Source organism: Armigeres subalbatus, chromosome 1, assembly GCF_024139115.2.
Source record: "Armigeres subalbatus isolate Guangzhou_Male chromosome 1, GZ_Asu_2, whole genome shotgun sequence".
Lineage (NCBI taxonomy): Eukaryota > Metazoa > Arthropoda > Insecta > Diptera > Culicidae > Armigeres > Armigeres subalbatus.
Window position 1 is genome coordinate 95,783,170 of NC_085139.1, and position 17,479 is coordinate 95,800,648.

General features: G+C 43.0%; 1 protein-coding gene and 1 long non-coding RNA gene across 2 annotated transcripts in view; both read right to left on the reverse strand.

Annotated features, from left to right (window-relative positions):
- Positions 1-17,479, reverse strand: part of LOC134202994 (general transcription factor 3C polypeptide 1) — a 34,939-nt gene that overhangs the window by 10,020 nt on the left and 7,440 nt on the right. Inside the window, exon 4 of the mRNA XM_062677997.1 lies at positions 3,566-7,978. Within this exon, the coding sequence (XP_062533981.1) occupies positions 3,566-7,978 (4,413 nt within the window). The remainder of the gene's footprint in view (positions 1-3,565; positions 7,979-17,479) is intronic.
- Positions 9,881-10,363, reverse strand: LOC134203037 (uncharacterized). Its single transcript, XR_009977410.1, has 3 exons — positions 10,286-10,363; positions 10,131-10,210; positions 9,881-10,067 (listed from the first exon to the last, which is right to left on the reverse strand). It is a non-coding gene; the product is annotated as an uncharacterized LOC134203037 (long non-coding RNA).

The following is a 17,479-nucleotide window of genomic DNA, read 5'->3' on the forward strand; positions in this document are numbered from 1 at the left end:
ATTTTCCTTCCTTTTTCCTTCTTCTTTCTTTCTTCTACTTTCTTCCTTTTCTTTTTTCTTCATTCTCGTTCCTTCTTCTTTCTTCCATCTCTATCCCTCCTTCTTAATTAATTGTTTATTCGTCTTCGATTGGATCGTACAGACTACTCTTATTCTAAGTTCCTTATTCTAAATTTGAAACAATACTTGGACACATTAAAATCAAACAAATTACAAACATTATTAAAAGCTCTAAGGCAGGAGCTAAAGGGATTATTGTATCCGTACGTTGTTCGGTGGGTTGGGACAGCGAGTAAATCAGCGTGACGCAGGCTATGACTAGGTATGCTCAACTGTACATCCACGAGCAAGTCCGGACAGTCTATGTTACTGCTGATGATGTCATACACTACAAGTTTCTTCCTTGTTTCTTCTTGATTTATTATTATTCCTTTTTCCATCTGTGTCTTATTTACTCTTACTTGTTTTTTTTTCTTCCGTCTTCATTATACCTTCTTCCATCTTTATCTTACTTTTTCCTTCTTTATTCTTCTATGTTCTTTCTTCGAACTTTCATCTTTTTTCCTTCTCCCTTCATCCGTCTTCTTTCTCCCTTCTTCCGTCTTCTTTCTTTCGTTTTCCTTCTGTCTTCCTCTTCCTTGTTTCTTCTTGCTTCATAATTATTCCATATTTATCTTACTTTTCTTTCTTCCTTCTATGTTATTTTTTTAATTTTATTTATTTATTATTTATTATTTATTTATTACATCAACAGACTTGATACAGCCTCAATGATGGTTAAAAAAAATATAAATACAATATCACATCACTACATTAAAAACATTGTCAATACAATCACAAATACACAAATACACAACTATAGTCTATGTTCGTCAACTGTTCTGGTCGGTGAAAAATGATGTGAAGAAACGGCGGAGGACATCTCGCGTCAAGTGGAAATCAAACAACGACGCCACTCTACTGAAAACACGCTGCATACCATGGAGACCACTGCGCAGTCCATAGTTTGTGCGACGAAAAGGAAGTCTTAGCATTAGGTTACTCCGCAGTTGTCGGGGTTGTGCGTTGATGTTTATTTGTCGCAGAAGAGTGTCACAATCTATTCTTCCTTGCAAAATATCGGCGACGGTTAATGCTCTGCATACATCCCTTCGGATACACAGAGGTTCTAAGCTGATCAGCTGGCAACGGCTCTCGTAGCGAAGAAGTCGTAGAGGATCTATCCAGGGAAAGTTGCGGAGTGCGTACCGTATAAATCGACGTTGAACGGATTCGATGCGTTCGACACCATTATTATAGTTTGGACTCCAGACCGCAGACCAGTATTCTAACGTAGATCGCACGAGAGAGCAAAACAGTTTTTTCAAACAGTAGATGTCTGTGAAAGTCTTTGTCACTTTGATCACAAATCCAAGAAACCTGGATGCTTTATCAACAACATATGAAATGTGATCCGAGTATGTCAGTTTGGAGTCCAATAGAACACCGAGATCTTTCACACAGTGCACTCTTTCAATAGTCGTTCCGAACAGGCAGTAGTTGAAGGTAATCGGTTGTTTCTTTCGAGAAAAAGTTATGATCGAGCATTTTTTCGGGTTAACTACAGTCGATTTAGATCGCACCAATGAGCGAAAGCATCGATCTGGTCTTGTAGTAAGTGACAATCGGTTATTGAGCAGATGCGCAAAAACATATAAAGATCATCTGCAAATGATAATCGCGGTCCTTTTAGAACTAGATGTACGTCGTTAAAGTAGAGAAGGAATATCAACGGTCCTAGATGGCTACCCTGCGGTATGCCAGACATCGCAAAGAAGCTTTCCGAGCGACAATCGCCTAGAGCAACTGTGGAACGTTTTTCCATAAAGCCATGTGTTCAGTACCTACTGATATAATGTTTACAGTGACAATTTAGAGAATCCATGACGACCAGCTCAAACAACTTCGATACAGCGCATAGCGACGTGATTCCTCGATAATTATTTATATCGCGCTTGCTTCCCTTTTTGTACACAGGAAACATTTCAGATGTCTTCCAGGACGGAAATACACCATTAGAAAGGGAGAGCTGGAAGATTCGATGAAGTGGATCCAGAAGGCATGAAATGTTCGTTTTTAGGAAAACCGACGGAACACCGTTAGGTCCCGATTTGTACGACGTTTTTAGCCGCGTAACTGCTCTCGCTATGGCATCTGTACTTACATCGACAGCGCTTAGCGTTTGATTCGTTAAGGGTACATTGCCCGCTGCGCTGGTTAAGGAGTCATTGGAGAGGCGCTCATTGACAAACACGCTAGCAAACTTGGCCGAGAATAGGTTACAAATCTCTTGTTGAGTTGACGCCATGACTCCATTTGTCATCCACGGCACCCTAGAGTCGGTATGGGAAATCTTCTTTGGAACATGTCTGTCAATGACATATGCCAAGACATGAGTAAAAATTTGTGCAGCGATATTTGTATCGGCCGGGTCGAGGATACTCTGCCAATCCAAGCTGGACAGCACTTCGGCAATACTGCACGTTCTTCAATCTTTCATCTTTTATTCTTCTCACTTCTTCCGTCTTCGTTCTTCCTTTCTCCGTCTTCTTCCTTTTTCCGTCTTCTTCCTTCTGTTTTCCTCCTTCCTTCTTCCCTGTGCAATTTTTATTATTTACTAGCAGACTCGACGAACTTCGTTTCACCCAAAATTGTTTTATACTTTGATTAGAGTTAAGCAGAAATTTCAGTTTGATTTGTATGGGAGCCCCCCTTTCCAAAGTGGGGAGGGGTCTTGAACCATCTTAAGAACCTTCCCCGGCCCCAAAAACCTCTGCACGCCGATCGGTTTAGTAGTTTCCGAGTTTATAAGGTTCAAACAGACAGAAATTCATTTTTATGTATATAAGATTCATTGCTCTTCATTCTTTATTGTTAATTTTTTATTTTTTTATCTTTATTTTTTATTCTTTATTCTTATTTTTTTTATTCTTTATTTTTATTCCTTTTCCTTTTTTTATTCTTTATTCTTTGCTCTTCATTCTATATTTTTTATTCATTATTCACTATTCAACCATTCAACATGGTTGGTACTGACAACACTCGTATGGTTGAGATTCATTTCATCCCATCGATTTCAGCCATTTGATACATTTCAGCCTTCTGATACTTTCAGCCTTTTTAGACTTTCAGCTTTTAGGGATTTCAGCCTTTCGTAGGACACCCGTTTGAACTTCAGTACCGTTGGTCAAAATCAGTATTATACCAGTTTTTGTTGAAGCCAACTGATTGAGGGGGGCGTCTTTGAGAGTTGCCACCTCTTGAAGGGTATCTTTTAATCAATCTATGTACCATTGTGGGTTCTGTGCTGTAATAACCTACAGCCCTGGATATTTGAATTGCGTAATTAACTTGTCAATCCCGAGCAAAGCCGGGTACATTTATCTAGTTTCTTATAAAGTGAGAAGTAAGAAAAGTCTAATTTCTCATTTATCACTTCACACTGTTTTCGCTAGCCATTGTGCTAGCCAAACTGCCCTGTAAACATACATACAAAAAAAAAAAACTAATAAGACTTTATACTTACAAGCGGTACCTCTCCTCAACCACTGCAATCCTCCGATTCAGCTCATCACGTCGGGTTTTCGGTGGTGGTCCCATTTCCTCGTTGTCGGCGCTTTCTACCAGCACATCATCGTCCTCGTCATCGGTTGATCGATAACTGTCCGAGTCTACACGTTTCTGGTGCGAGGTGCCGGGTTCCTGCTTGATGCGCATTACGGGCGGATCGTCTCGCACAATGCAAGTGGTGCGCAGCAGCCACGGACTAACGTGCTGCCAGTGGACATAGGTGACATGCCGGAAGCCAGTTCGCAGGATGAACTTGAAGTTGAGCAACACTTTAAGGTCGTCTGCCAGTGCGGTATGGTCGGGGAAGTTGGCGGCCAACTGTTGCGCGGTGGCCCCTTGTTCGGCTTTGCATTCGATGAAGTAAGCAATCGACCATAGACGCTGGTTCTTGTGGATCAAAGGAGTAGCTTGTTCCAACAGGGGTCTCAGCTCGTCGTGGGGGGGCCACAATGTGTCGTTCGCCATTTTGGTTAGCATGTCCTGTCGATAATTAAACGTTGGCGGAAGGAACACGGCGGGTATCGAGCGATTGTCTAAGGTAACTCGGTGGTTTAGGTCGCCGGGGTTTTGATAGAGGAGTCGGATACTTATTTTCAGATAGTTCACGACGTAGAAGTTGTGCAGTTTATAGACTTTTTCGGTCAGATCGTCGGTGCCGGTTTTATCATTTTCCGGATCCATCAGTAAACCATTGCCGTCCTCCAGGTGGGTTACTTCGTAGCGATCTAACCAGTTAAAATCCTGAACATTTTGGAACTGTATGATATCGTATGCCAAATCAACCATGTTGATGGGTGTCGTGATTCCCTCCGCAATTCGACCAAGATCACGCTTCTGAAAATCTCCTCGAGTCTTGTTGTATTCCTTGACGGTTTTCATAAAGTACTGTGCGATGTTATCTTCCCGGATTACTAATAGTGGTGTCATATCTATACGAGAAGTTCGAATCGCTTTGATACGTTCAATGATATCTCGATTGCCTAATGCAATCGAAACGCATTTTTGAACTATGTTCCGATCCTTACTTTGGAATATGCAGTCAGGCGTTGAGCAAATGTTGGATGTTTCATCGATTTTAATCGCTCGAAGCAGGGCCCCTTCGTTCAAGCTGTTAAGAACACAGAAGAAGTGCAAATATTCCGCTGGCACTTTGTTGAGCTTCTCGGTTGGGTGCATTACGTAGTTGAAATACACATCGCTGGAGGTATCGAAACGTATCTTCGCGGCCGAACGAGGTTCGTTTTTGATATGCTTAGCCGGGCCTACCGTTGTGAGTTCTGCGGATAGCGCGAATTCAGCGAATCCACTGCCGAAATCGTCTTGCGCGAGCTCGGGGTCTGTGTTTCTGAGGTCAGGGTTCATGCGTATAAATTCGGTGGGAGATTCTAACTCGAGTTCGATAACATTGGTGGTTGCAAGTTCGCCCAGTAGCAGCACCAATCCCTGGCTGCCATCTTCGAATACCAGCGGTTCGTCGTAATTTGGACGGTCGAGTAGTTGAATGTAATTATTGTACACGTATGTGAACATTTCGAAAGGAATCCTAGTCGAGATTTGATTTAGATACGAAATGGAAATGTGATAAGGGTTATCCCCCACGGAAGATGGCATTAAGCTGCTTTGGATACTTGATCCAGCTTTCAGTTTGCGGGACAGAGAGATAAGTCGGAAAAGGCGAACCATTTTCATCGCTGCCGAAAGGTGCTTTTCGGAGTAATTTTTGTAAATGTTGAAGAGTTGAACGCTGAAGGATGTTCTCGCTCTAGCATTCACTACGGCGCTGTGGATAAGGGTGGCCAATTTGTATGTTATAATTTCCTCATGAGTGGTTGGGTTTGAGCTAAAGTTGATTTCTTCTGTTGTGTCGAAGTCGTGTGTTTGCAGCATATTGTAGCCTTGTTCGAATTCAGCAACTGTATCCGGAATGAACTGACGTTTTGCAGAGGACACGTTTGCGCCTTCAATCGGACGGAGACCTTCATGCATCTTCAACTTGGTAAGCGTACTTCGCAACATAAAGACCAGCTCAATAAAATGAATTTTAAGAGCCATGGCGTACTTCTCCCCTGTGGGATATACCGATTTTAGGCGAACTACGAAATGTTTTCCAAACCGCTCCTCCAGGAGTGGATTCAGTCGAGCTTCCTCAACGCAGAGCTTTACATTCGCAGCCACTCCACTTTTGCGTTTTACCATGTAATTAATCCTCCGCTGACAAGAACGGGCGGTTTTGTTGCATGACTCCGGAATGGTCCAGTGAAGGATGTCCCGATAAAGGACCGAATTGATAATACTGTTCATTTTGGTGTTTTCTCCGTACATGTACTTCAATGCAATACGGCAAAGCAAGAGTACGGTATCTTCATTCCGATTCCAATCTACTCTTAATTTTTTCATCAATTTCAACGCCGTGCGGTCGACATCATCATAGATGTTCCTCTTCCGAGGGCCTCCTCTTGTACGCTTTTCAATTCGACGAACTTTGATGGTGTATTTTTTCTCAGCCAACCGCTTGAAAGTAGAAGCGAATGGCTTCACGGATAGTTTAGTCTTGAGACATAATTTCTTCTCCTTCAGCACAGGTATCCTTTTGGTGTTCATATTTTTACTAGTTTGGGCTGGTTTGTGCATGGTTGAGATCTTTCTCAGATTCTTCAATCGTTTTAGTTTGGCTATTTGGCTCTTTAAAGCAGGGGCATAGTTCATCACTTTGCTCCAGTTGGCTTTCAAATGAACAAACATTGCGGTATCCATTCCTGCTGCACCACGGTTGTCACCCGGCGGCAACCTGAATACATCATTTGCAATAGCCTGCTCCGGAGTCCGAGCCTTGCACGCTTCCACAATGTCCGGCTTAAGTTGCAGCTGCTGTACCATAATTTCCTTACCAAACGCCACGCTTCTCCTGTTTAGTCGAGTACCAACAGCGATTTTGTATAAATTTTCCCAATAGTTTTGCACATCATCCAAAGTAGCAAACGTAAATGACTCCCACGGATATTCCTTCTCCTCGATCTCGTGGTATCCAATAGCTGATTCTCTAGTGTCCAGCAATGATGCGTGTCTGTTGACGTAAATGAAAGTCTGGTCGCGATCCTTCAGCCTCTGCGGACCAAACTGAATCAAACCGGCGTAACACAGTTTCTGGCACAGTTCGAAGATGTTGAAAATATATTTCCTCTTGCGGAACAGCTGCAGCCGAATCCCTTTCGGTAGCTGTTTTACAAGCATGTGCTGTCGAATCGGATGATTCAACCAATGGTCCAGTTCTTTCGTGTAGAATCCAAAAGTGCATATCTGGCAAAATATCGACAGCGGCAGTCGAAGAGTAATGTCCGTTAACAACGCCCACCCTTGTCCGTAGCTCTCATACATATTCAAAGGCGGGATGAATAGTTTCCACCCATCCACACTGTATATCGGACCAATCTCTTCTCCAACGGTACTCAAATCCAAAACATCCAATTCCTCAGCTTGTAGTGGTGCTGCATCTGACGGGAACTGGTAAATCAAATAGTACACAAATTCATGGAATAGCTTCATCCTCAAACACTTGGCAAGCGTCCCCTCGTAGCTTGTTCCGACAACCGCAGACAATGGTTCATTTTCGTTCGGAAACTTCCGCACGCTGTGTTGGCCTACAACCGACATCATCATTCTGGCCTTCGCCGCTTCGATCTTTCCCTTCAGGATCGGACTATTCACGTCCACCGTCAGGTCACAGGCGTACACCACATTTGCGACTCTCTCATCCTTAGCCAGCCTAACATTAGCGATTTTCAGGTACTTATCCATTCCCAGTTTGGCAATTAGCCGCAGAACCGATTTTTGGCATGCCTCTGCTTTGTAGCCCAACTCTTTTTCGAAACGGGCAATTTTCTTGAGCACTTCTCGTGGCTCGATCACGGTGAACTTCTTCACCAGCTCCAATATCATGTTGCACCGTTTGAGTACCTTCGCACTGATGTGTTTGGTGTTCATCATGGCAGAAATGCCACCCGGCACTTTAATTCCGCTAACCTCGTCACATAAGTTGATCTGAACATCAATCGAATCCAGCATCGTGCTGTTGGTCGTTGCGTACAAGTTCGGAGCCATTCTGAACTTTTCTTCTTCGTCATCGTCCATGTCGTCCTGGTCCATTGACGTACTGAAGTTGCTCGATTCACTGAAGTTAAGCACGCTGGAAGTGGATGCTGCTGGTGTTGATGGTAGCTGAGCTGGAAATAGCTCTGCTTGCTGACCTTGTGAAGACTGCTGCGGCTGTTGGTCCTGGGCGTTCGCGGAGATCGAGTGGTGGCTGCTCATTAGCTGGGTTATTTCTTTGTCGAGTGTGATGGTTCGTTGAGTCATCCCCGGGATGAAGTATCTGGAAACAAAAAAAGAAATCGTCATTGCGAGGATCCGGTTTGAACCAATCGTGGTATTATGTATCAACAATCTTTATACACAAGTTTGTAACTTATGGTTTCGAGGGGAAGAGCGGTCACGAAACATCCGGCTGTGGAAGGCTCAAACAGTGATCTGGAGATTAATTATGGTTAAGGATTATATGGCCAAATGCCGATTGGTCAGACGCCGTTTTGTAGAATAGTTGTAAAAGTTCTCAGGTCTCAATTTTTATTCCCACGAAAAAGACATGATAAGTGAGAAGTAAAATACGAGCAGTATGTAGTAGGACATGAGATGTTCAAGTGCTGAGAGAAAGCAGAAGAAGAAAAGGTAAATAAAAATATAAGGTAGAAAGCAGAACAAAAAACAAGAATAGAAAAACCAAGAGGAAAAAGGGTAGAAGGAATAAGAAATAAAGATATAACGAAGACGTAGAATGAAAAAATAAGAAGAAAAACGAAGAAAGAAGGAGAAATAAAGGAGGAAGGAAGAAAAAATAAGAAAGTGATAAGTTTGTTTTATTTCATTCTTTTTGCCTTTCTCGTATACTCAGCATACGTAAAGGCTATATGTTCACTCCAAAAACAAACTTTTTATGAGCTCCGGAGACCCATAGTGTTATATGCCGATCAACTCAGCTCGACGAATTGAGGTGATGTCTGTGTGTGTTTTTTTACAAGGGTAAGGCTATGAAAAAATCTGCGCGACAGACACCTGAGCACATCCACACTATGCTCGAATGCGAACAGGGATGGGCTCCTCCCGACCTGCTAAAAATGTGTCTCCCGGATAAACCGAATCCCTTATCCTCCTTGAAGGGTCTGTGCTCAGGCACTTCTTCTAAAATTCCGGCCCCTAACTTAGCTGAGTGCCCACACCGAGAGTGTGTTTGTGTGTGTGTGCGGGTCCCTTATTCTCCTTCCTCGATCCCCCCGGGACTACGGGATGCTGCGACTACTTCGCGGAGGGGGGGAGTTGTCTGTGCTCATGCACTTCTTCTAAAATTCCGGCCCCTAGCTTCTTTCTTCAGCAGGTTTGAGGTTCGAGTGCCGAGGTCGGTCCGACGATTCCGGTTGGCAGAAGACTTCCGGTTCGCTGGCGCCCCGACGACTCGAGACCAAATACTGGTCACTGTGCTGGATTTCCCTCCAAACCGACGCTTACTTGCTGGTCCCTTCTGCATCGACGCTGCAGCTGTGACAGTATTTGCCTCACGACTCTGCTTACCGCATTCCACATATCATCATCGTCACACATTCGCTCTGCTATGTTGTCCACGCTTAGGGCGGCATTCCTCTACGTGCTTCCGCAAACCTCGGACAATCGAATAACACGTGCTCTAGAGTCTCCTCTACGTTGATACACGCCGGGCAGAATGGCGATGACGCATGGCCACACCGGTGCAGATATTGGCGGAAACAACCGTGTCCAGATTGGAACTGAGTGAGGTGAAAGTTCACCTCTCCATGCTCTCTGTTCATCCACGCCGACACATTGGGAATGAGCCGGTGGGTTCACCTTCCACTATCTGCATTGTCCCACTGCTGCTGCCACTTCGCCATAGAGTTCAGTCTCACCGTCTCCCTCACATTTCTGGTACCTCTTCGTTGGTAGCACTCGATATCCTCTGCTAAGGTTATGCAGATTGGAATCATCCCTGCGATAACGCAAACTGCCTCTGACGAAATGGTTCGGTACGCACTCGCCACTCGAATGGCCATTAGACGAAACCTGAGAGAGAGAAGACAGATCGCTTTATTTACGTTCATCCTAATGTCACCGCGATCCAGTCACTGCGAACCGAAAAAGTAAACACTGCGATGCAACTTAAAATGGTCGTAACTGTTCCCGAAGGGAATCCAAAATTTCTGAAGCAGCACACTTTTTTTGTGGCGATGCTCAAAACTGTAATTATTTATTTTACTCAATACAAATTTACAGCTTAATCTAATCAATGACTTACAAGTAGTGGTTTCCTTCTACCCACTAGGTTCGACTATACTTCCAGGTGTCAACTATAGGTTCACCTACCCTACTTGGATCTCGCGAATTTGGTCGGACAGTTGCTGTTCAAATGGTTTATAAATAAGCCATGTTTTTCATTGCATTTCGTTTTAGGGCTTACTTACGATTTACTCAACCGTTACAGCGATTCTACGGCGGTTTTCCAAAAACTTCCTAAGGTCGCACTATCCAATAATCACCGAATCTACAGGTAAGTATTTACAATATCAATATTCATTCTTTCTAATCATTTTCTTCTTTTTTTACAGGTCCTACTCACTTGGTTCTTTCGATACCACTAACCGACGATTTATCCGGATTATTTTGTAGTATTTTTCACTACCAAGCTCACAAATTCAATTTCGAAATAAAACTCTATTATCATCGAACTAAACACTCTCGACTTTACTTTTCGATCGCAAAATCTTTATTTACCTTTTCTGCCCTTGTTTGCGTCTTTTCTCTCTACTACTTCTACATCCTACACACACTCTCCCTCTATCTACCATTACTATTGGCGCAAGCTGTCATGTTGCAGCTATGTTGCGCGTTAGGCCTGTTCACCGCTAGACCTGTTCAATGCGGCGTCGCAACAGTAACCAAAATTATTTATTTGGCGATTTATGTTCGCAACTTTTCTTATATCTGCTACAGTGAATTAAACCCGTAATTATCCATGTGAATGATCCCGTATTATGAGAAATCGGTTTTGTTCCACGTTATGAAGTTCATAACCATTAAAATCAGTCAATTTTAACAAGTTTTTATTGGAGTGAAAAATGTTGCTTCCGACGTTATGAAATGTTACTATGATTTGTTGAGTTTCCACGGTTTCTACACAAATAAAGAAGAAGAAGACATAGTAAATAAACGATCTGTCAGTGAGCTGGCTTCTCTCTCTCTGGACGAAACACGCTATTCAACTTCCTGCGATTACGTTTCGTCTTGAGCGCAGCTCCCCAGGCTGGAACGCCGTACGTTAGTATTGAAGGTGATACGGTCGCCAGAAGACGCCTACTGCTGCCTTTCGGTCTACCGACGTTCGGCATGATCCTTGCAAGCGAAGTGATCATCTTAGCCGCCTTCTCGCAGGAAAAGTCGACATGGGTGTTGAAATTCAAAGGGTCGTCGATCATTACTCCTAGATGTCTCAAAGCCCGCACGGACGGTAGTGCTCTCCGACGATAATCTGCATTCGCTGCATGATTCGCCAGTTGCTGACCAGCATCACTTCTGTTTTGTGGTGAGCAAGCTGCAGCTTGACTCCATTCATCCAGTTTTCAACTGCGTCGGTCGTCTCCGCCACCAGCATATCTCGTCGTTGGAGATTTCCATACCTGCAATGGTGACTCAGTTTTCATCTTCGAACGGTGTAGGCGGCCACATCGTAGAATCATGCTGCGGGAAAAGACCGTCAACGATGATCTTCAGCTTTTCCGGACACATCTCCACTGGCGTCGCTGGACCCTTGATTTTCGATATTGCCACACGATAAGCATTGCCCCAAAGGATCAGTGTCAGCTTCGTGGCACAACTGCTTGAAGCAGTTGGACTTGCTGACTTTGATCTCCTGTTTGAAAGCCGCTCTAGCTTCCCGTAAAACTATCTTACGCTCTTCTCTTACCGTTTTAGACCTTGCCCTCTGAAAACGTCTCCTGACCATGAGACAGACAGCACGAAGATTGGCAAGAGATTCGTTCCACCAGTAATTTGGACGTCGGCTGTCCAATGGCTCCAGTTTCCTTGGTATCGACGCATCGCAAGCCCTCGCTAACGTTTCTGTCAGTTCATCTGCTTCCAGATTTGTTGCGCCGCTGTCAACTCGAAGTGCTTTGATGAAAAGCTCCTTGTCGAAGTCCTTCGTCTTCCATCTTCGCCCGGTAGTCCTTGTCCCTCTCCGCGTCATCGGACCTTTCCAGTTTCGCGCCTGGTGTCCAAACGCCATGCATTTGAAGCATCGCTCCATCTCTTTGCTGACCCGCGGAGTGAGTCAACGGGCACACCGACCATCCGACTTTCACCTTGCCCACCGCCACCATTTTGTTGGCAGCAACTGCTGGTAATCGTATCGCTGCTACTTGTGTACCACCGTACGCTTTCCTCAGCCGGATCGTCATCTGCACCTCACTTAGCATACATTGCGAGACAAGAGCCTCCCTCAGTTCGTGTTCCGACGTTATCTCGTCCAGGTCTCTGCACTCGACTACTGCCTCCTGTGTAAGAGCTCTTACGTTTGCATCACTGCCCAAGAAATTGGCAACGAGCTCCCGGAAGGCCGAGCTTTTGATTGTTGGATCTTTCTTCAGCTCGAACAGCAACTCCCCCTTCTGGGGGAGTCCTTGAGATCCGGGTTTTCTCTAACTTTCCTTAGGATTGCTGCATACGTCGTCCTATCGCTCGCTTCGATAATCAGGGCGTCGCCCTTGACCCTCTCTTGAGGAGATCGACGTTTTTCTTTCTTCTTCTGTTCCTTCTTCTTTTCCACAGTCACCTTCTGGTTCTTCCTCTTCTCTCGCTGGCTTTCCACGATTTGCCAATCACCGTAGGGGGACTGTTCCGTTTTCCATCTCACTGAACATATATTCATCTCATCGCGAAACAAAGAAATACGGCATCAATTTCGTCGCTTCTTTTTGCTAACACGCCTGCTCACTCCTGAAAAAATCACAAAAATAATAAACAAACCAAATATCTTTTCATTGCTTTGTTTTTCGTGAGACCAATATCGGAGCTATGAGATGAAGTCCAGGAGCTGTAACCCTATATGTTGAAACATTTTTTAGAATAGGCTGGTCCATAAACCTTTATGATCATCTTTACAGAAAGTGCGGGTTCGCAATAATTTTGGTTAAAAAAAACTATAGAGAATGTTGTTCATTGGTGGGTTCGCTATAAATAATTGGCAAGAATGCGTAAGCGGGTTCGCTAGGATCTAATGAAAACATGATCAAGCGGGTTCGCTAAAACATCTTCTTCTTCTTCTTCTTATTGGCATTACATCCCCTCACTGGGACAGAGCCGCCTCGCAGCTTAGTGTTCATTAAGCACTTCCACAGTTATTGACTGCGAGGTTTCTAAGCCAGGTTACCATTTTTGCATTCGTATATCATGAGGCTAGCACGACGATACTTTTATGCCCAGGGAAGTCGAGACAATTTCCAATCCGAAAATTGTCTAGACCGGCACCGGGAATCGAACCCAGCCACCCTCAGCATGGTCTTGCTTTGTAGCCGCGCGTCTTACCGCACGGCTAAGGAAGGCCCCACTAAAAACATAATGTAAATGGAGGAGGAGGGCCCCACTAAAAACATAATGCGCTAAAACATAATGTAAATAAATTAACAAGCGGGTTCGCTTACTGTTAATAAGAAATGAATTAACTAAAATTGAGAAATCACATATTCTATTTGATGATGGAGATTGATTTATAATAGACGAGTTTGGCATAAAATTTATATGAAAGAAACAAAAATGAAATAATATTGGATTGATGTGTAGCTAATGTTTAAATAATAAACACATTTTTGAATTGTGATTATTGACTGTTTTACATTTGAATGGCTGGTTAATTCAAAATAGGGCCAGCGGTGAAATACGAATCAAGTCTTTTCAAACCCATCAACATTCGTCACAACTTACGTTAGCATGGGCTAAGTGGAAAAGGGACTTGGAATGTTATTTCGAGACTGAGAAAATTTGTTCTCAATACGATAAACGGTCAAAACTTCTATATCTTGGTGGCTCGGATCTCCGTGATATTTATGACAACCTACCAGAGGTCGAGAACATTTCATAATGCTTTGAAAGATCCATCTTATATTGTAATTGTCAAACTAGGTGCGAATACGACAAGCCAGAAGAAATGATTTTGGATAAAATGGAGAAATGTACGTCAGAAAAACTCAAGCAGAAGATGTTGAAAAGGATTGGGAACAAGCCTGGAGGAAACTCAGCGCAAAGTGAAGGAGTTGCGAAACGTGTCTCACGGTGATCAAATCGGTAATGTGACGAAAAAAATAGTGGATGGAAATTGTGGTATCCTGAGTTAAGCGTGTATCTGGTTGTTGGGCAAACTGACAGTAGTGTGTAGACTCGAGGAAAGAGGGAGCTAAATAAATGTAGTGTTCCAGAATGTACTTACGAAATATGTGTTTAATGAGAATCAACCAATATGACTATTCCCAAGAATATCACAGAAATTACAACAAAATAAATAGAAACCGTATCAACTTCAAAGGTGTCGTGAATCGACAATTTGAAGGAAGTAAAAGTTCGTCCATAAGGGTGGCTCTGTCGCTGTATGTTTTTTATGTGACAAACGAGGCCATGTGAAGGAAGCCGATATTTGTCCAGCAAAGAATAAATCTTGCTTAACTTTTCAAAAGGACCTAAGTAACATTTTTTTCATGAATTAATTTGAATAGCGCAATCAACAGAGCAACATGAAAGCTATCGATTACTGTATTCAAATTAACTCATGAAAAAAATGTTACTTAGGTCCTTTTGAAAAGTTAAGCGAGAAATCATGTCTGAAATGCGGTGGAGTGCGTGGAGTGGGACACTTTGCGAAGCAGTGTATGAAGCGAGCAAACAATGAAGAGAGAGCTGCGGTAGCTTCTAAGCGGATTCGAGCTGTACATGAGGATTTGGAACTTGATACAGAAAAGGATAACATATTCTATGCTATGGGAAAGAATACGTTCCTATTCAAAGTAGGAGCCGTGGAAATCCCCATGGATTATTGACTCGGGTGCAGCAGCAAACATCATTAACCAAAAGGCTTGGGAACGAATGAAACAACTGAAAGCACATGTTTGGGATATTTTCACTGTAGTGGATCGAAATTTCACTTGTTATGCATTAAACAAGCCTATGGAGATAACAGGCTGCTTTATGGCGGAAGTAGAAGCCGGTGGAAGAAAAGTAGATGCTAAATTCTACGTTGCTAATTAAGGGCAACAGTGTTTGGTGATCAGACTGCAAATTCACTCAATGGTATGATTTGATATCGCAAGAATCGACCTGAATTTCCCAAATTCAAAAGGGTAACGGTTGAGATCCCAATTGATGACAATGTTCAGCCGGTGCAGCAGGCGTATCGCCGGGTCCCGTACGCTCTAGAGAGGAAGATGGATGAGAAGCTACAGATGCTACTAGATCAAGGAATCATTGAGAAGGTTACAGGATCATCGCCATGGGTGTCTCTAATGCTACCCGTGCTCAAAGACTCAGGAGATGTTCGTTTATGTGTGGACATGCGACGAGCAAATCAAGCTGTGATTCGTGATACTCATCCGTTGCCGTTGGTTGACGAAATCCTGGGGTCAGTAAATAGGGTGAAGTTCTTCTCCAAAGTGGACGTAAAGGACGCTTACCATCAACTCGAGTTATCTGAAAGATCTCGGCCAATCACAACGTTTGTTACCAAAAATGGTCTATTCAGGTATTTTTGTAACATTACGAAAATAAGTTTGAATTAAAAAAAAAAAAATTGCTGATGTATATTTGTGTTTTTATGGTGATAATGTTATAGATAACCAAGGGCTTATGTTTGGAGTAAGCTGCTGTGCTAGCTGGGTTTGGGTTTTTTTTATCGTAAAGGTAAAACCAAGTTGATTGTCGATGCTAGTCCGGAAGGTTTGGGAGCTGTTATACCACAAGAGGACAAGGATGGTCAACATAGAATTATCTCGTTCGCCAGCAAATCGCTTACGGATTTGGAACGTAAATATTGTCAGACAGAGCGTGAAGCGTTGGCAATAGTATAGAGAGTGGAGAAATTTAATTTGTACCTTCTTAGATCGAAATTTCAACTCATCACCGACATTGAAGTTTTTGTTCAAACCGCGATCTCGCCCATGTCCGAGAATTGAGCGTTGGGTACTGAGAATCCAGTCGTATAGCTACGACATCAAGTACGAACCAGGAGTCACAAACCTAGCGGATGCTCTATCTCGGGTATCAATATCTGAAGCTTACGATTTTGACATACCAGTAAATCGTTACATCAATCAACTTTTGGATCAGGAATTCTGATAGGATGATTTCCTGTTGGAAATCCGATCGGATGAATTCCTATCGGAATTCGGATAAATTCCTGTCAAAATTAGGATGAATTCCTGTTGAATTTCGGATAAATTCTTGTCGAAACTCCGATGAATTTTAGTTGGAATTCGGATGAATTCCTGTCGAAATTTGGAAGAATTCATGTCGAAATTCGGATGAATTGAATTCCTGTCGCAATTCGGAAGAATTCCTGTAGTAATTGGGATGAATTCCTGCCGGAATTCGGATGAATTTTCGTCGGAATTCTGATATAGGTTCTGTAGGAAATCGGAAGACTTCCTGACGGAATTCGAATCAGTTTGTGTCATTTCTGTCGGAATAACGATAAATTCTGGTTTGATTCCGGACTGATGAACCCTTTTGCAATTCTGATGAATTTCTTTCGGAATTTGAATGAATTCCTGTCGGAATTGGAATAAATTCCTGTCGGAATTTGAATGAATTCCTGCCAAAATTTGAGTGTATTCCTGCCGGAATTGAAATGAATTCCTGTCGGAATTCGAATGAATTACTGTCACAATTCGAATGAATTCCTGTCGGAATTCGGGTGAATTTTTGTCAGAATTCGGATGAATTTCTATCGGAATTCAGATGTATTTTTGCCGGAATTAGAATGAATTCCTTTAGAATTGGGATGAAATTCGGACAATTCGGACAATTCCATGTCGGAATTTGGATAAATTCATGTAAGAATTCGAATGAATTCTTGTTGGAATTCGAATGAATTACTGTCGGAATTCGAATGAATTACTGTCGGAATTCGAATGAATTCCTGTCGGGTTTAGAAGGAACTCCTGTCGGAATTCGAATGAATTCCTGTCGGAATTCGAATGAATTCCTGTCGGGATTCGAATGAATTCCTGTCGGAATTCGGGTGAATTTTTGTCAGAATTCGGATGAATTCCTATCGGAATTCAGATGTATTTTTGCCGGAATTAGGATGAATTCCTTTAGAATTGGGATGAAATTCGGACAATTCGGACAATTTCATGTCGGAATTCGGATTAATTCATGTAAGAATTCGAATGAATTCCTGTCGGAATTCGAATGAATTCCTGTCGGAATTCGAATGAATTCCTGTCGGAATTCGAATGAATTCCTGTCGGGTCGAATGAATTCCTGTCGAATTCAGATGAATTCCTGTCGGAATTCGAATGAATTCCTGTCGAATTCGAATGAATTCCTGTCGGAATTCAGAATGAATTCCTGTCGGAATTCGAATGAATTCCTGTCGAATTCAGATGAATTCCTGTGGGAATTCGGATGAATTCCTGTCGGAATTCGGATGAACTCCTGTCGGAATTCGGATGAATTCCTGTCGGAATTCGGATGAATTCCTGTCGGAATTCGGATGAATTCCTGTCGGAATTCGGATGAATTCCTGTCGGAATTCGGAATTCCTTTCGGA